This window comes from Protopterus annectens, chromosome 2.part0, assembly GCF_019279795.1.
Source record: "Protopterus annectens isolate FY-2018-M chromosome 2.part0, PAN1.0, whole genome shotgun sequence".
NCBI classification, from domain to species: Eukaryota; Metazoa; Chordata; order Ceratodontiformes; family Protopteridae; genus Protopterus; species Protopterus annectens.
This window is the reverse complement of record NC_056728.1, coordinates 1327103700-1327119203: the sequence shown is the minus strand read 5'-3', so window position 1 is coordinate 1327119203 and position 15504 is coordinate 1327103700. Positions and strand designations below refer to the sequence as shown.

Genomic DNA, 15504 nt, shown 5'->3' with positions numbered 1-15504 from the left:
GATATTCATCAAATCACTTTCTTGGATGTTTTGATCACAAGAAATTTGGTTCACACACTGGAGACTCAGGTTTTCTGTAAGTATCCACAATACAACTCGTTATTACACACTTCCAGCTTCCACCCACCCCATGTTACACGCAACATTCCGAAGTCAAAGTTTTTGAGAATCAGAAGTATTTGCTCCCATCCTCAGAAATATGAAAGCTGCAAGTTGGACCTTATTAATAGGTTCAAATCCCATGGGTATACGATAGGTACGATACTTTCAGCTAGCAACTTTGCATCTTTTATTAATAGGAATGATCTTTTGATATGTAAAGATAAACAAGAATCAGGAACATCCGAACTTAGATTGGTTACCACCTACGGACGTAATACCAATGTTTTGTTAGACATTGTGAACAAACATTGGAATGTATTGTTAGCGGGTGACAGATTATCTGCATTCTTAAAAGATAAATGCCATTTTTCGTACCACAGGGGCAAAACCATGGGATCCTGTTTTAACAATTATAAACACAGAATAACTCTGGGAGAACCATTACACACTACTTTAACTGGTGATTTGTTGCAAGGATGCTTTTCATGTGGACATTGTGTACACTGTGTTAGGGTGGCTAAGTCCAAGCAGTTTGCTAGTAAAAATACTGGGCAGGTTTTTGATATCAGGTTTTTGGCCAACTGCGGAACTGATTGTGTTGTTTACCTAGCTACCTGTACGTGTTCTGCCTTTTATATAGGACAGACCTCTCACCATGTTAGGATAAGAATATCTGAGCATCTTAGTGATGTTAGATTAAAGAAACCCAGTAATGCATTATATAAACACTCCTTGACCCATTCTACTTCATCCTTTAGGTTCACCATTATTGATAGGATAAGTGGGGACCGGGCTAACAAAATTGGTTGGCATGACATGCTTAACAAAAAAGAAAAGAAGTGGATAATCAAGCTAGGAGGATTATTCCCCCCCAGGACTTAATGAACATTTATAACCAACCAACCATGGGGATTCTCTCTTTATCATGTGATGATTATTAAGCATAAAAGTCTTGTCTTTGTGATTTGACTTTACACTGAGGAAGGCTTAATAACTGGGCCGAAACCGGTTTGTTTTGTTTTAATAAATTACATTTTGCTTGTGCACACCTTTTGCCTATGAGTGCTGGCCTGTATATTTTTTTGTAGACTTGGTAATTTAGGTCCATGCACCTGCCGTACTTGCAGGAGTTTTTTTTTACTGTTGTTTATTCTGGTGGCAGCTCACAAATCGTCTACCAGGAAACTTTACCACAGTAAATGGAAGTGTTTTCCCATATGGGCTTCTCAAAGGGATCTGGACTCTTTCACAGCTCCCATCTCGGCGGTGTTGGAATTCTTGGCATATATATTCCATCGAGGTGGTAGCTATTCTACTGTTAAAGTTCAATTGTCTGGCATTTCCAACTTTCATATTGGGGAGAACGTAGTTTCTTTAGCATCCTCTAAACTTTGTAAAACCTTTATTAAAGGTACCTTTCTTTTAAGGCCTCCGGTAAAGGATCCTACCCCTCCTTGGGACCTGACTTTGGTTTTACAGGCTCTGGTTGCTCCATCCTTTGAGCCGGCTGCGTCAGTAGACCTAAAATTCTTATCTTGGAAAATGGCCTTCCTAGTAGCTATCACTTTGGCTAGGAGGGTTTCAGAACTTCAAGCGTTGTCTATCAAAGCTCTATATATGGTTTTCCATAAGGACAGGGTGTCACTTTGTGCCACTCCATCCTTTCTCTCCAAGGTGGCTTCTGAGACTAATATCAACCAGATGATTAACTTACCTGTGTTCTTCCCAAATTTTCAGAATAGGGGTGAATATAAATTGCACTTGTTAGATGTACATAAACAACTGAAATTTTGCTTGCACAGAACTAAGACCTTTCTCAGTCCGACCAGTTATTTGTGTCTTACTCTAAACTGGAAAACCAATCTCCAAGGTAACTTTGGCTCAGTGGATCTCTCATTGTATCCTTCAGGTATGCAAAGACAAGTGTATGTTACCTCCGGGTCAAGTAAAAGCACATTCTACCAGATCCATGGCTACCTCAGCAGCTTTTTGGTCCAGGGTGTCTCTGGATGATATTTGTTCTGCAGCTACTTGGTCCTCATCTCATACCTTCATTTTTCAGTATAAACTGGGCATGATATCTAGAGGGAGAGCATCCGCTGGCTCCGCGGTGTTCTGGAATATCCTTCCATGAGGGCCACCCAGGTGTTTAGTAGCTGGGGACTCTGTCCCACAGGTTGAAGAGCAAATGAAGTAAACTACTTCAGATAAAGAAGTTATGTACTCACCATAATGTTCCATCTGAGTAGTTGTACTTCATTTGTCTTCAACCGTCCCTCCCTCCTTCTCTGTGACCTTATTATTGCCTATTACTCTGGTAGGTTGGAGTGAGTGCCTCTGTGGCTCTCCTGTTCATACTTGTTAGGTATGTATATAACCTGTTGTGGTAAGGTCTAATTGGGTCGGGCTTAGGTTGATGGTGCAGCAAACTCGATCTGAGGGAAGGAAGGAGATGGAGGGGCATTATGGGAAGGGGAGGAGCTTGGAGCTCGGATCAGATACTGGTGAAGCTGCCTTCTTGGATCAGATCCGGATCCGAATACCCACAGGTTGAAGACAAATGAAGTACAACTACTCAGATGGAATGTTATGGTAACTACATAACTTCCTTTTTATCAATTATATTCATATATTCAAAATAACAATTGTAAACAAGAAAATCAAAACATAATTTCTTGCTTAAAAAGATTGTTTCTGTATAAAATTTCAGTTTCATTCTTTGTAAGTATTGCAGTATAAAATTAAGCAGTGATTTTTTTTTTCTTTAAAATTCAAGGTCCAGCTGTTGCTGTTGGCCATTAAAGATGTAAAAAATAATTTATAAGTAATGATCCCAGTATGGTTTCCTGAAAATGACATAAAAAATGTGCAAGTCTGTTTTGGAGCTACATCCTTGAGTATACAGTGACTTAAAAGTTGTCATAGAAACAGCAATTTAGGGACAGCCTTTCCAAGGGTTAAGGGTATGTTGATTCTTCCCTACCCTTCCACCCCAAGCATATCTTTATGCTATAATTTGAGTGTAACAGTGTGATTTGTGGCCTTAGATTTGGCATTTCCTTTCTCTAATGTATTTTTATTTTGTAAAATTTAGTTTTATTTATACATTACTAAATAATTGAACTAAACCTGCACAAAGATTCCTTGCCATTTGTTAACTATATGGGATTTGTAACGTGGCTATGTGGCACGGGAAATGTAGACCCGATTCTGACATGGGTGATTAGGCTCAGTTGGTGACTCCAGCAGTGGTGGAGCCAGGCACGGAGAGGGAAAATGAATGAGCATGGCCCACTCACTTCACCCAGGTATAGGGAGGGTTGTCCTTACTCAAGAGCATATGGAGCAATATTGTTTTTCTGGAGGGGTCTGAGGTAATTACCACTTGTACTGAAGGGAGGGACAGGGGCTATCTGAAAGGATGCCCCTCCTGGTGAAAGTCAAGGGCGCCGTTCAGTGCAGCCCATTGCTTGTCCCTTCTGTGATGCTCCGCTGGGTGAGTGCGGAGATAGATCAGCACTTAAAAGATCTTGAGCAACTACTGATGACTGCCTGAGTGATGGCCCTTCCCAGCTGACTCTTGCCCAGGTAATGGGAAGTGAATGGGCTGATATTCAGCAGGCAGTGGTGACAAAAAGAGAGAGAAAAAAACTATATAGGATTTAGCACCCAAGGATCTTCAGTTCTGGGGAAAAAAGAATATTCTCCTGTTTTTAAAAAAATGTCCACAATGATTTTTCAGGACAGTGGTGTATTATTTATTTATTTATTTTTAATTCTCAGAACCTGGAAGGTATGCCTCAGAAACTCTGAATAAATGAACACATTTTTGGTGCAATGATTGTGTACACTGGGAAGTCCTAATTTTCACCTCATGACAGTTAAGGATACAGTATCTGTAAAAAGGGACCAGTTCAGGAGAACTGCCAGTAGAAGTCGTCTAAATGGTTGATCGGATCAGCTGTACTATTTTCTTCTACAAGTAGGCATGTAGCTTCTTTCTAAAGTTTTAAAAAGACACTTGTCTGGTGGAGTTACTGCCTGTCTTGTATATTTCAGGAACTTATCTACAATGGATATGTGTGCTACAGCCACTTTGTCATCTGTGCACACCTCTATAAAGTACCATAGTTAGTATTTGCATTATAGAAACAAGGTCTTCTTTCTTGGGTGTACCTTACAAAGTGTAATTTCTTAAGCAGTTTCTTGCATCTACTTGTTTGCCTTAAGGGCTTATTCTTTTGAACTACTTTGGAATCTGTTGCCTGGGAATGATCCACTTCAGAAAGCCTCTTGACATAAGATTGTATCACTGTGCAAGTAGTCGCCGTATGTCTAAGCAGTGCAGTTTGAAGTGCTTCCTTATTACCAGTCTTTGTCCCACTTAGAGCATGGTTAAACTTCTGGGACATTTTTACCTGTTTATGTTTATATTTAGATAGTAATGGAGTTCAGCAAAGAAGGTCTGAGTAATCAGTTTTATTGAAATGTGTTGTTTTTTGTATGAAGATCAGGTGGCTTGATTGATGAAGGAAGTGGAGACTGTAGTAGTAAGCACATGTAGATGAACTTAGCTGAAGAGGACTGTGGCTGGTGTGAGTGTGGGTATTGAGATTTTCATACTGTATTCTGAGAAACATTAGATGTACTTCAGAAGTTCCTGTTGAAAATCTAAAACTGTGGTGAGTCTTCTTATGTCAGTACTTTTATCACTGTGAAAGTATGTGTTTGTCAGTAATTAGTTAAGTTTATGTATATAAAAGGTAACTATTCTCATAGTTAAAATAAGTTACAGGGTTCTTTCTCCTCTACAGAAACGACATAAAGCTGACCGTGCTGTAAACAGGAAACAAACACAAGGTAGGTACATACTTTGAAATGGTATTTTTAAGTTTATATTGATCAATAGCGTTTGTCCAGAATTGCTAAGTTTTGGCTTAAAGCAAATGTTATTCATTGTAATTTTTTTTGTTTGTAACCAATGTGAACAGAAGCTCCATTAGCATGAATGATTCCCTTATTAAGAGTTGTCTTGCTGTAGGTATAACCATTATAAGACTTAGAGCATGCTCAATCAGCACCACCCAGCAGTGCCATCACACCTGTGCTGTAGTTTTTCTGCCATCGAGGGAGCTTGAGTCAGAGGTGTGTAGCACAAATTTTTTTTCTTTTATTTATTTATTTTAAATCCATTTTGCCTCAGGGCTACTGACTATTAAACTGCCACAGACAGACTCAAGCTCATTTTACAGGTGTGCGCCGGGGGTGGGGGGTGGGGGTGTGTGTGCCTTATTTAGAGAGACATGAGAGTTGCTTGGATCCTTGCCGGAATCACAGCAATATGGGCATTTGTTTTTTGGAGTAATCTTTGCCCCAGATAGGGGGATGTGTGACCTGCTTCATCACCACATTATCTTCCCGACAAAAGTGCGCTGCTGTGCCCTTGTTTAATGAAGGCCTATCACCAATCATTGGCATGATGAGCCACCTACATGCCCCACAGGCCTCAGGCATTTCTCCTTCTCCAAAGAACTGCCACAGCCTGTGATTGATTCCAGCTGCCAGGATGAGTATGCCCATCCTCACTGTCAGCTCCACCAATCACCCGAGCCACTAGTTTAACTCTGGTTGCCTGGACTGTAGTCAGGTTTTTATTTCTCTATGCCACCAGGATGGTTTTGTAGCCTTTATTTATTTATTTTTTTAGTGTGTTATTCATAGCTATCCATTTGATTTTTAGTTTATTTTCAGTATCTTACTGACACAATCAACAGCATCTTTATCCTCTAAAAATACACTGTAAATAACTGAGTGCATCTGAACACCACTACAGTGCACTAGCTTCCAAGCATTTGTTGTAGTTTTTTGCTTTGACAAGTAAATTGATGTTTGCAGGACATTCATCCCTGAAGTGCTTAAATGAAAAGCTAGATTTCTGGAATTCTAATTGTTAGAAGTTCAGGTTTCCGGAATGCAGCTTGGCAGTTGTTTATCCACTACACTACTAGACCTGATTCAGAGTTGGAGACCTTGTTTGGCAAGACTGCTGACAGGCAGTAAGTAAATTATTTATTTTGTATTTATTTAACATTTGTATACCGGGAAAGTCCATTTTGGAATGAAGCCAATTTTCAGTGGCGGCCAGGGAGAAATACTCTAGACGCATGTCTTTGTAATTGGGAGGAAACTGGAGTACCCAGAGAAAACCCACATGAATGCAGGAGGACATGCAGACTCCGCACAGAAGGCACCCCAACCGAGAATTGAACAGGAGAACCTCTTGCTGTGAAGCGACAACCCTGCCGCTGTACCACTGCATCATCCAAATAATCTAGGAAGAGGGGAAACCAGAAGATATGCACTTCTAAAACTATGAAAAAACTACCTTATATCTATTACTCAACAGGGTTTCCGGCCTAGACATAGTACTACCACTACTCTTACAAACTTCTCAAATACTATCAACCTTCAAAAAAATAAAGGGCTACTCGTCTCTGCAACCTTCATTGATATGTCCAAAGCTTTTGACACAGTGTCGCATCAAATACTCCTAAACAAACTTGCATCATATAATCTCAGTACTGAATCCCTAACCTGGTTTCATAGCTATCTCTCTAATCGTCAGCAAGCCACCAAATGGGATAACAAATTCTCCCCCCTTTCTACCTGTAACAGTTGGAGCTCCCCAAGGTTCTGTCCTAGGCCCCCTTCTTTTCACCATTTTTACCAATAACCTCATTACCTCCACAAAACTTGCTTCTATCATTCAGTCCTCTGATGATGCTTCACTCATCTGTTTGGCCCCCTCCATTAAGGAACTACATGACAAAACTCAAAATGCCCTACAAGACATAGAAAAATACGTATCCGACCATCAATTCATATTAAACCCCAACAAAACTGAGCTTATGATCTTTAGTGGTACTAATACAAAACCCCATCCCTTGTCACTATCTTTTCTAGCAATGGAACAAAAATTGAGCCAGTTGAGCATACTAAACTATTAGGTGTTGCAATAGATAACTCTCTAAAATTCGGTAAACGTATAGCTCTAACAATCAAAAAAGTCTATATAAAACTAGGTGCACTATACAGGGTTAAACCCTGTCTAACTAACTATGCTAGAATAGCCACAGCCAGATCCTACTTCCTATCTATCCTACTTTACTGTTTCCAAATCCTTTACCAATCTACGTAAATCAGATTTGAACAACCTCGAAACGTGTTATAACAAAATAGCCAAATTTGTCTCATACCTACCTTACAAGTCACATCACTGCTCTGCTCTTCACCATCTTAAATGGATCAAACTGTACAACTTACTCTCTTCCAACTAATAATTGCCCATAAAACCATCTACAGACCTAACAACTGCCCTCCTCTCTCTGACCTTGTACAACCATATACAAACCTTATGTCCCTTAGATCACCTGACAAAATACTGTTTAGTGTCACTAAATCTCTAAACCATTATGGAGACTCCTTGTACTCATTTAAAATAGCCAAAACCTGGAACTCTCTTCCTCAGCATATTCTAACTAATCCTAATAATCACAAGTTCAAACTACTACTAAAAAAATACTACTGCAAACAATGGCTGTGTCCCTGCACATCCCCAGGATGAACTGTCATCTCTTTACCCTGATCTGTCATCTCTTTACCCCCTCCCTTTCTGATCTGTCATCTCTAACTTTTCCTCTTCACAACTGTCAAGAGACTACCATGCATCCCTAGCATTAACTCAGTCCTACAAGATTAGTGGCCCCTAGCTTGTGACTGAAAAAAATAATTTTTATACATTTTATAAATATCACTGACCTTTACAGGAGTTTTAATTACTGTGTATTGCAGTTGTATTCTTTTAACATTATGTAACATTTAAAAGGTAGCTTTACTGTACAAGTTGCTTCAGTGTTTTTTCTTCATGTTACTGTGTACTGTATTTTGAACCTCTTCTCATGTCACTCTAAATCACTAAGTATGTATTTCTGGAACTTTTCTCCCAGGATCTCTGCTGAAAATTGGCTTCTGGCCCAGTTGGACACTACCTGGTAAACAAATGTAAAATAAATAAAAATAAATAAATGAAATACAGTGGCCTTCAGTAAATGTGCATCTAGGACATGAAAGGAGGAATATCAGTATTTTGCCATAAGAATGACATTTGTATATGTGAGTCTGAGTGTCAGAGTCTCAACACCTGAATCAGTATTGTCAGTTCAGAGGTGCTAATGGAGTTATTGTGTTTACATGGATGACCAGTCACTGGACCTCAGAGTGATTTGGTCACAGTTCGACAACTTACAACTTTTTTCCTGCAGTTGCTGCCCCTCTGATGATTTTGACAGATTCTAAGTACATGTACATCCATGTCTTTCACTATCCTGCCTCAAGTGAAACTGACATGTCTTCAGGAAATCTAACTAGCCAATAGTAGACGTTATTAACATGAAAATACCCACTGGTCCAGGACTTGCTCCAAGGGACTGTCAGCTGCCCACAGGAAGTGTGTAGGGGCATCATCAGAGGTTGAGGGGCACTGTCCTTTGCTACTAGCACTGGAGCTTAATCTAACTTACGTCAGTCTTTGTCCACTTTATATCTACTCAGGTAGTACTGTAGATGTCAGGTAAGGTGCTGACAGCAGAGCTGTGTCCACAGTTGTCACAAGTGACTGTACTCAAATATGTATTTTACTACGCTCTCTCACACTGCTTCTTCTTTCTCTTCATCTTCCTGACATGCCAAAAGAGAGAAAGATGACACACCTCAAATCTGCTAAGGTCTGTTTCCACTGGAAGAAGCCATGAGTGCATCGCTGTTACAGTCATAACCTTTGGGAACTCAGCCGTAGGTGAAGACTAGTGTCTGACCTGACTTTCAGAGCTTTTCACCCTTTTCCTGGCTGGGTTGGCACTATCTTTGTAGAGACATCAGCACACTCTCTGTATAAAGATGTGCATCAGCTTGTGCTATTCCCAGCTGTTTCTTGTCACAGTAAGTTGTCAGTCTTTATGATGTATGAAGCCATTGATCATTTCTTGATAGATCAGAACTAGGCAGAAACCTACCCAACTGCATTTTTTTCCTTTCTTACTTTTACAGTTGTTTTGTTCTGTTGTTGGAAACAAAAAAAATTGATTTTTTTCTGTATTGTATTCTAGCTGATGTGGACATCACTAGGCTGTCGGTGGTATATCAACCCTGCAGAAGGCGAATGCTTGCAAGTATAAATGCCAGATGTCCTTCAAGAATGCAACTGCAGTCATAAAATATGGGTTGTCCTGCCTCAGGCAGCCCTTGGTCGGCCGGATTCCAAAGTCTGGGTCCGGCGTCGGCTGGTGTCGCCTCCTCTCCGACGTCAGAACGGCTGGAGTATAAAGGTATCGGCCGACGCCATCTTCTTCAGTCTTTCTTGCCACGCGGTGCCCGAAGCAGAAGCAGTTCGCAAGTGCCGGTCGGTCAGCTCCTGTGTTTTCAGTACCGAAGTCATCTAAAAGCTAAGTACCCCGTTGGGGAACATTTTTTCTTGCCTCAGCTGATGTCAGAACAAATTGAGAAAGTTAATAATTGTTTGTCTTGTGGTAAACAAATACCTCATAAGGACTTCCATTCTTATTGCCTCCCTTGCCTGGGCCCAGACCACGACGTCTCAGCCTGTGCTGCCTGTGCTTGCTTTAATAAGCGCACTCTCAGTCGCCGGGCAGAATTTGCCGAAGACTTTTTCGGCGAATCTTTCGCTTATATCATGCCGTCGGAACTACCGACAACTCAATCTACCAAAAAACAAAAGGACCGGGACCGACATCCTCGGCCCGCGTCCTCCACCGATACTCCTCCTAAACCCTCCGCGAGTGCTTTGGTCCCTTCGGAAGCGGTAATTCAACCGCTCCAGGCCAACGACACAGCGTTAACACGTCCTTCGGTCTCGGAGTCTACACCGGTGCCGGTTGTTGATTTTCCTCCAGAAACCGAAGTTCTGGATCTACCCGACACCATTCCTGTGGACAAGGTTACTCCTGCACGTGGGGCAGCTAGGCCTCCTGTATCCATGTCCATCAAGGCCTTTGCACGTGCTAAGGCCGCCAGCCAGGCCAAGGCCCATCCTAAACCTACTGCCCAGGCCCCTTCTTCTGATAAACAGATCATGTCTCTTGCTGCAGATCTTATTTCTCTTATCAGGGGGTCTCAGCCTCATCCAGACAGAGGTTCTCAGCCGCCTGCAGAGAAAAGGCCCAGAACTGAGCAGGCTGACAACCTCTCTTCAGATGAAGCCTCTGGGGATTCTGAGCATTCAGATACCCAAGAAGAATCCTTCCAGGCCTATGAGGACTCTGATGCTGAGGAATCAATTCCCTCTGCCTCTCCTCCAGAGAATTTTTCGTTCGGTGAAGTCCTACACTCTATGAGGGAGCATTTTAAATGGCAGGGTCAGGAATTCTCTGATTCCAGGAAAAGGCTACGTACCTTCCTCAAGCTACCCCAGCACAGACCTTTAGCTATCCCTCCAGTTATGGATGTCCTGGATGATGTTTTCTCCGACTCCAGTGCTAACCCTGATTCTCTCCCTCCTGCTCCTGTCAAGCCAGACAGATATTATAGGGTCCCTGACACCCACAAACATCTCTTTAATGCCCATTCTGTGGATCTAGAAACTATTTCACAGGGCCCCAAGGGAGTGGCTACTTCCACAGCCAAGAATCCACTGCCAGCGGATAGGGAAGCTAGGTCCCTGGAGAGATGGGGTAAAAAAGTTTATACCTCTACCACCCTGGCCATGAGGTCACTTAACTGCCTTTTTTTATATGTTTCAGTACCAGGATTTTTTACTGGATGATTTACAGAAAAAGCTAGCCTCTCCTGAGCCTATTGATAGAAAGACATTGCAGGATTTAGTACATAACACTCAGCAGGTTAGCAATCATTTTCTTCAGTGTGGTTATGATGCATTGGAGGCTTCATGTAGGGCAGCTATGACTGGGGCTGTTATACGTAGACATGCTTGGTTAAAAGAACAGCCACTGCCAGACCATGTTAAAGTAAAGTTACTTGATGCACCTCTGGAAAAACAGAAGCTTTTTGGTGCTAATGCACAAGATGTGTTGAAGTCCATTGAGGAAAAAGCTAAATCAGTACAGACAGTCAAAGATTTCCTCCAGGTTCAGCCACCCAGATTCAGCAGGAATTGGCCTTCAAAGAATTGGTCCTTTCCAGACACTGACAAGTTTCAAAGTGGAAAAAACAGGTGTGCCCGAGGTAGAGGGCAATACCGAGGCTCCTACAGGGGCCGCCAATGGCAACCACCAAACCAAAGAAGTGGCGCAGGCAGTCCAGCTGCACCACAAGGACAACCACAATGACTTAACTTTCATACCGTCTACAAAGGCTCAAAGAGAAGCACCTTTGGGCGGAAAATTATCCTTATTCTCAAAAAACTGGCATAACTTAACCAAGGACAACTGGATTCTGGATTTAATAGACAAAGGTTACAGATTCCACTTCCATACTTTACCAATAAGACAAGGCATGCCAAACCTGCCACTTCATCAAAGGGCAGAGGCACTCATTCAAGTTTCAAAGCTGTTAAATATAAAAGCAATAGAAAAGGTCCCTCCACAGGAACAAGGCCAGGGATTTTATTCAAGACTGTTCCTTGTTCCAAGAAAGGAAAACAAATGGAGGCCTATACTGGACTTGTCTACTCTAAATACTTATCTCATTGTGCCAAAGTTCAAAATGCTGACGTTGCAGCAACTCCTTCCCATGCTGGGCAAGGGGTCTTGGCTGGTCACTCTGGACCTCAAGCAGGCATACCTGCATGTCCCAATCAGACAAAGCTGCAGAAGATACCTCAGATTTCTTGCAGGGACAGAGCATTATCAATTCTCAGCATTGCCGTTTGGCTTATCTACTGCGCCCAGAGTGTTCACGAAATGCCTGGCATCAGTAGTGGCACACCGCAGACTCCAGGGGATTCAAATATACCCCTACCTGGACGACTGCCTCATACAAGCAGACAACAAACAAACCTTGATAGCAAACTTGGACTATGTCACTCAATTACTACAGGCCTTGGGATACACAGTCAACATTCAGAAATCAAGACTTCTGCCATCCCAACAAATTATTTTCCTAGGAGCCAAACGGGAGACAAAAACACAAATGGTTTATCTCACAGAGGAAAAACAACAGCAGTTACCAGAGTACTTCAAAGGCCTAGCAAAGCTCTCCCAGCTGACTGCAAGGAAAATCCTGCAGGCCCTGGGGTTCATGGCATCTTGCATTCTTCTGATACCTTTGGCAAGACGTCATATGAGAAAGCTGCAATGGTACTTAAAAAGCTTATGGTCCCAACACAGCCAAAGCCTAGAGGACGTAATCCCACTCATTCCATGTCTGCAAAGAGAATTTTTGTGGTGGGCTCAAGCAAGTCAGTTAAACAAAGGCATGTCTTTCAACAAACCTCAAGCAGGTCAAATGATTACAACAGATGCCTCAGACCATGGATGGGAGGCGCACATGGAGGGCAGATGCATTCAAGGTCAATGGACACCAAGGGAAAGGCATCTGCACATAAACCAAAAAGAGATGTTGGCAGTGATACATGCAATCGAGACTTTCGAAAAATCACTTCAACAAGGACATTTGCTAATAAGGACAGACAACACCACTGTTATGTGGTATATAAACAAGCAGGGAGGCACTCATTCTTATCCCCTCTGCAGACTAACAATGATTCTCTGGGAAAAATCCCTAAGTCTGAAGATACATTTGCAATCCCAGTTTGTGCCAGGCAAGGACAATGTACTGGCGGATAAGCTGAGCAGAAATTTCTTGGATCCACACAAATGAATGCTGCATCCTCACATTTTCTCACAAATAACAAGGACATGGGGAAGACCGGACATAGATCTCTTTGCTTCTCACATGAATCATCACCTGGAAAAGTTCTGTACAAGGACCCACCATCCTCTAGCCTGGAAAACGGATGCTCTCTCCTTCAGCTGGAATTCCCTAACAATTTATGCATTCCCTCCTCTACCACTGCTGACCAAGGTGATACTGAAGATCAAAGCAGAACAACCAACAGGCATTTTGCTAGCTCCAGACTGGCCAAGGCAGCACTGGTACCCATTGCTGTTGAGCATAACTCGGACCAAACCGTGGCCTCTGCCCCTATGGCCTCTGCTTCTAACACAACACAATTACAGGACTGTTCATCAAAACCTGAAAACATTGCATCTGACAGCCTGGAGGTTACCATAACTCCTTCCGATATCTCTCTTTCCAAAAAAGTTCAAGAGATCTTACTGGAAGCATGCAGACCTTCCACCAGAAAAACCTATTCAGCCAAGTGGAAGAGATTCATCATCTGGAATGCTAACAGGGGTCAGGATACAACAGTATTGAGTATACCTCAGATATTGGAATACTTGGCAGAAATGTTTCATACTGGTCTCTCATATTCTTCCATAAAGATTCATGCCTCAGCAATCTCAGCAAAATACAGTTGTGATCCACCTGTGTTTTCACATCCTTTGCTAAGACAGTTCCTAAGAGGGATAAAGAATATCAAACCTCCCAGGAAACCGCCAGTACCTGCATGGGACCTCAATTTCGTCTTGGAAAAATTAACTCTTCCTCCCTTTGAACCAGCAGCAACTTCAGAAATGCAATTTCTCTCATGGAAAACGGTTTTCCTATTGGCAATCACATCAGCAAGAAGAGTCTCGGAGATACAGGCACTCATGGCAGTACCTCCTTTTCTCATTTTTCATCAGGACAGAGTCTCTCTAAGAACCAATCCTTCATTCATGCCAAAAGTAATTTCCAGGGTGTCTCTAAATCAAGCCATTCACCTGCTTACTTTCTTCCCCAATCTTCAAAACAGGGGGGAAGCACTGCTGCATACTTTGGACATACACAGACAACTACGCTACTACTTGGACAGAACTAAGGCCACCAGAAAGTCTGACCAACTGCTTGTAGCCTATGCTGCTGGAGTACAAGGAAAAGCAATCTCCAAACAAACAATTTCCAAATGGATTGGACACTGCATCAGATTCTGCTATTCTTTTCATGGAAAAGGTGTGCCAGCCAATATTAGGCCACACTCCACCAGAGCTATAGCCACATCCACAGCTTTCCTAAGAGGAGTGGCTACAAAGGACATTCTAGAGGCTGCTACATGGAGCTCCGTGCATACATTTACCAAGCACTACAACCTGCCTTTATACTCCAGATCCCGAGCAGGCTTTGCTTTGGCAGTCCTGCAGGGCATTTTAGCTACACCATCACTTTCTTAGTTCCAACCACCCCCAGCTTGGTTATGGTATTCAACCCATATGTTATGACTGCAGTTGCATTCTTGAAGGACATAGTACAGTTTTGTACCTACCATAAATGTAGATGTCCGATAGATATGCAACTGCAGTCGGATTTTCCCACCCTCCTACCCCTCTGCAACCTTCTTTATGGGTCCACTACCCCTATTCCTATTAGCTGGGGGTATCTCCTATGGTGTATCTGTTTATTACTGTTGTGCATGTCTGGAATTGTTTATCCATTCACCAAATTTAGCCTTCCTAGGAGGGCACCTGTCATCTGGGGCAAGAAACACTGAAGAAGATGGCGTCGGCCGATGCCTTTATACTCCAGCTGTTCTGACGTTGGAGAGGAGGCGACACCAGCCGACGCCGGACCCAGACTTTGGAATCCGGCCAACCGAGGGCTGCCTGAGGCAGGACAACCCATATGTTATGACTGCAGTTGCATATCTATCGGACATCTACATTTATGGTAGGTACAAAACTGTACTTTCCTCATGAAGGCTTTTATAACAGATGTGTTTTTTTGTGTTTTCTGTTTGGAACCTTCTACTGACATGTCAGGAAAAAAAAATAAAACTGAGAAGAAGGCAACAGGTTTTCCAGGCCTGTGTACAAAAGCAGAAAATGTAGTCCATTACCTGCCAATCAGTCATATCTGATGCCTGCCAGCAGTCATCTTCCTTAGGTGTCCCTTCTAAAAAGAAGAGTATGGAGAAGCTGGTCCACCATCAGAAGGATATGTAGTTGAGTGAGAATGTAATTAGAATCCTGGCCAGTCTCACAGAGATGTTTGCTCAATATTTGGCCCAGATGCCTTTTATTACCAAAGCTTCTGCCATCTGGAGGTGGCCATGCCTTTGAACACAAGCACATCCTTCTGGACAGAAGGTGTTTGGACCATAGTAGGGATGGGTGCATTTCCACAGGTATCTTCATTTGGTCCCTATTTTTTAGGCATACTAGTGGAGTTCATCTTTCTGTTTGTGTTGGTCTGGAAAGATTGAAATTACATCACTTTGGTGCAGGACTCTTTACCCGAGTCCTGCCACCTAAGGTGGCTTCTTCTATCATA

At 42.4% G+C, this 15504-nt stretch overlaps 1 protein-coding gene across 3 annotated transcripts in view; it reads left to right on the top strand.

Moving 5' to 3' along the window:
- The window catches only part of ATP8A1 (ATPase phospholipid transporting 8A1), a 3191789-nt gene that overhangs the window by 636685 nt on the left and 2539600 nt on the right, over nt 1-15504 (top strand). For all 3 annotated transcript variants that reach the window (XM_044061519.1, XM_044061518.1, XM_044061517.1), the window contains exon 5: nt 4917-4962. In XM_044061519.1, coding sequence (XP_043917454.1) covers nt 4917-4962 — 46 coding nt within the window. The remainder of the gene's footprint in view (nt 1-4916; nt 4963-15504) is intronic.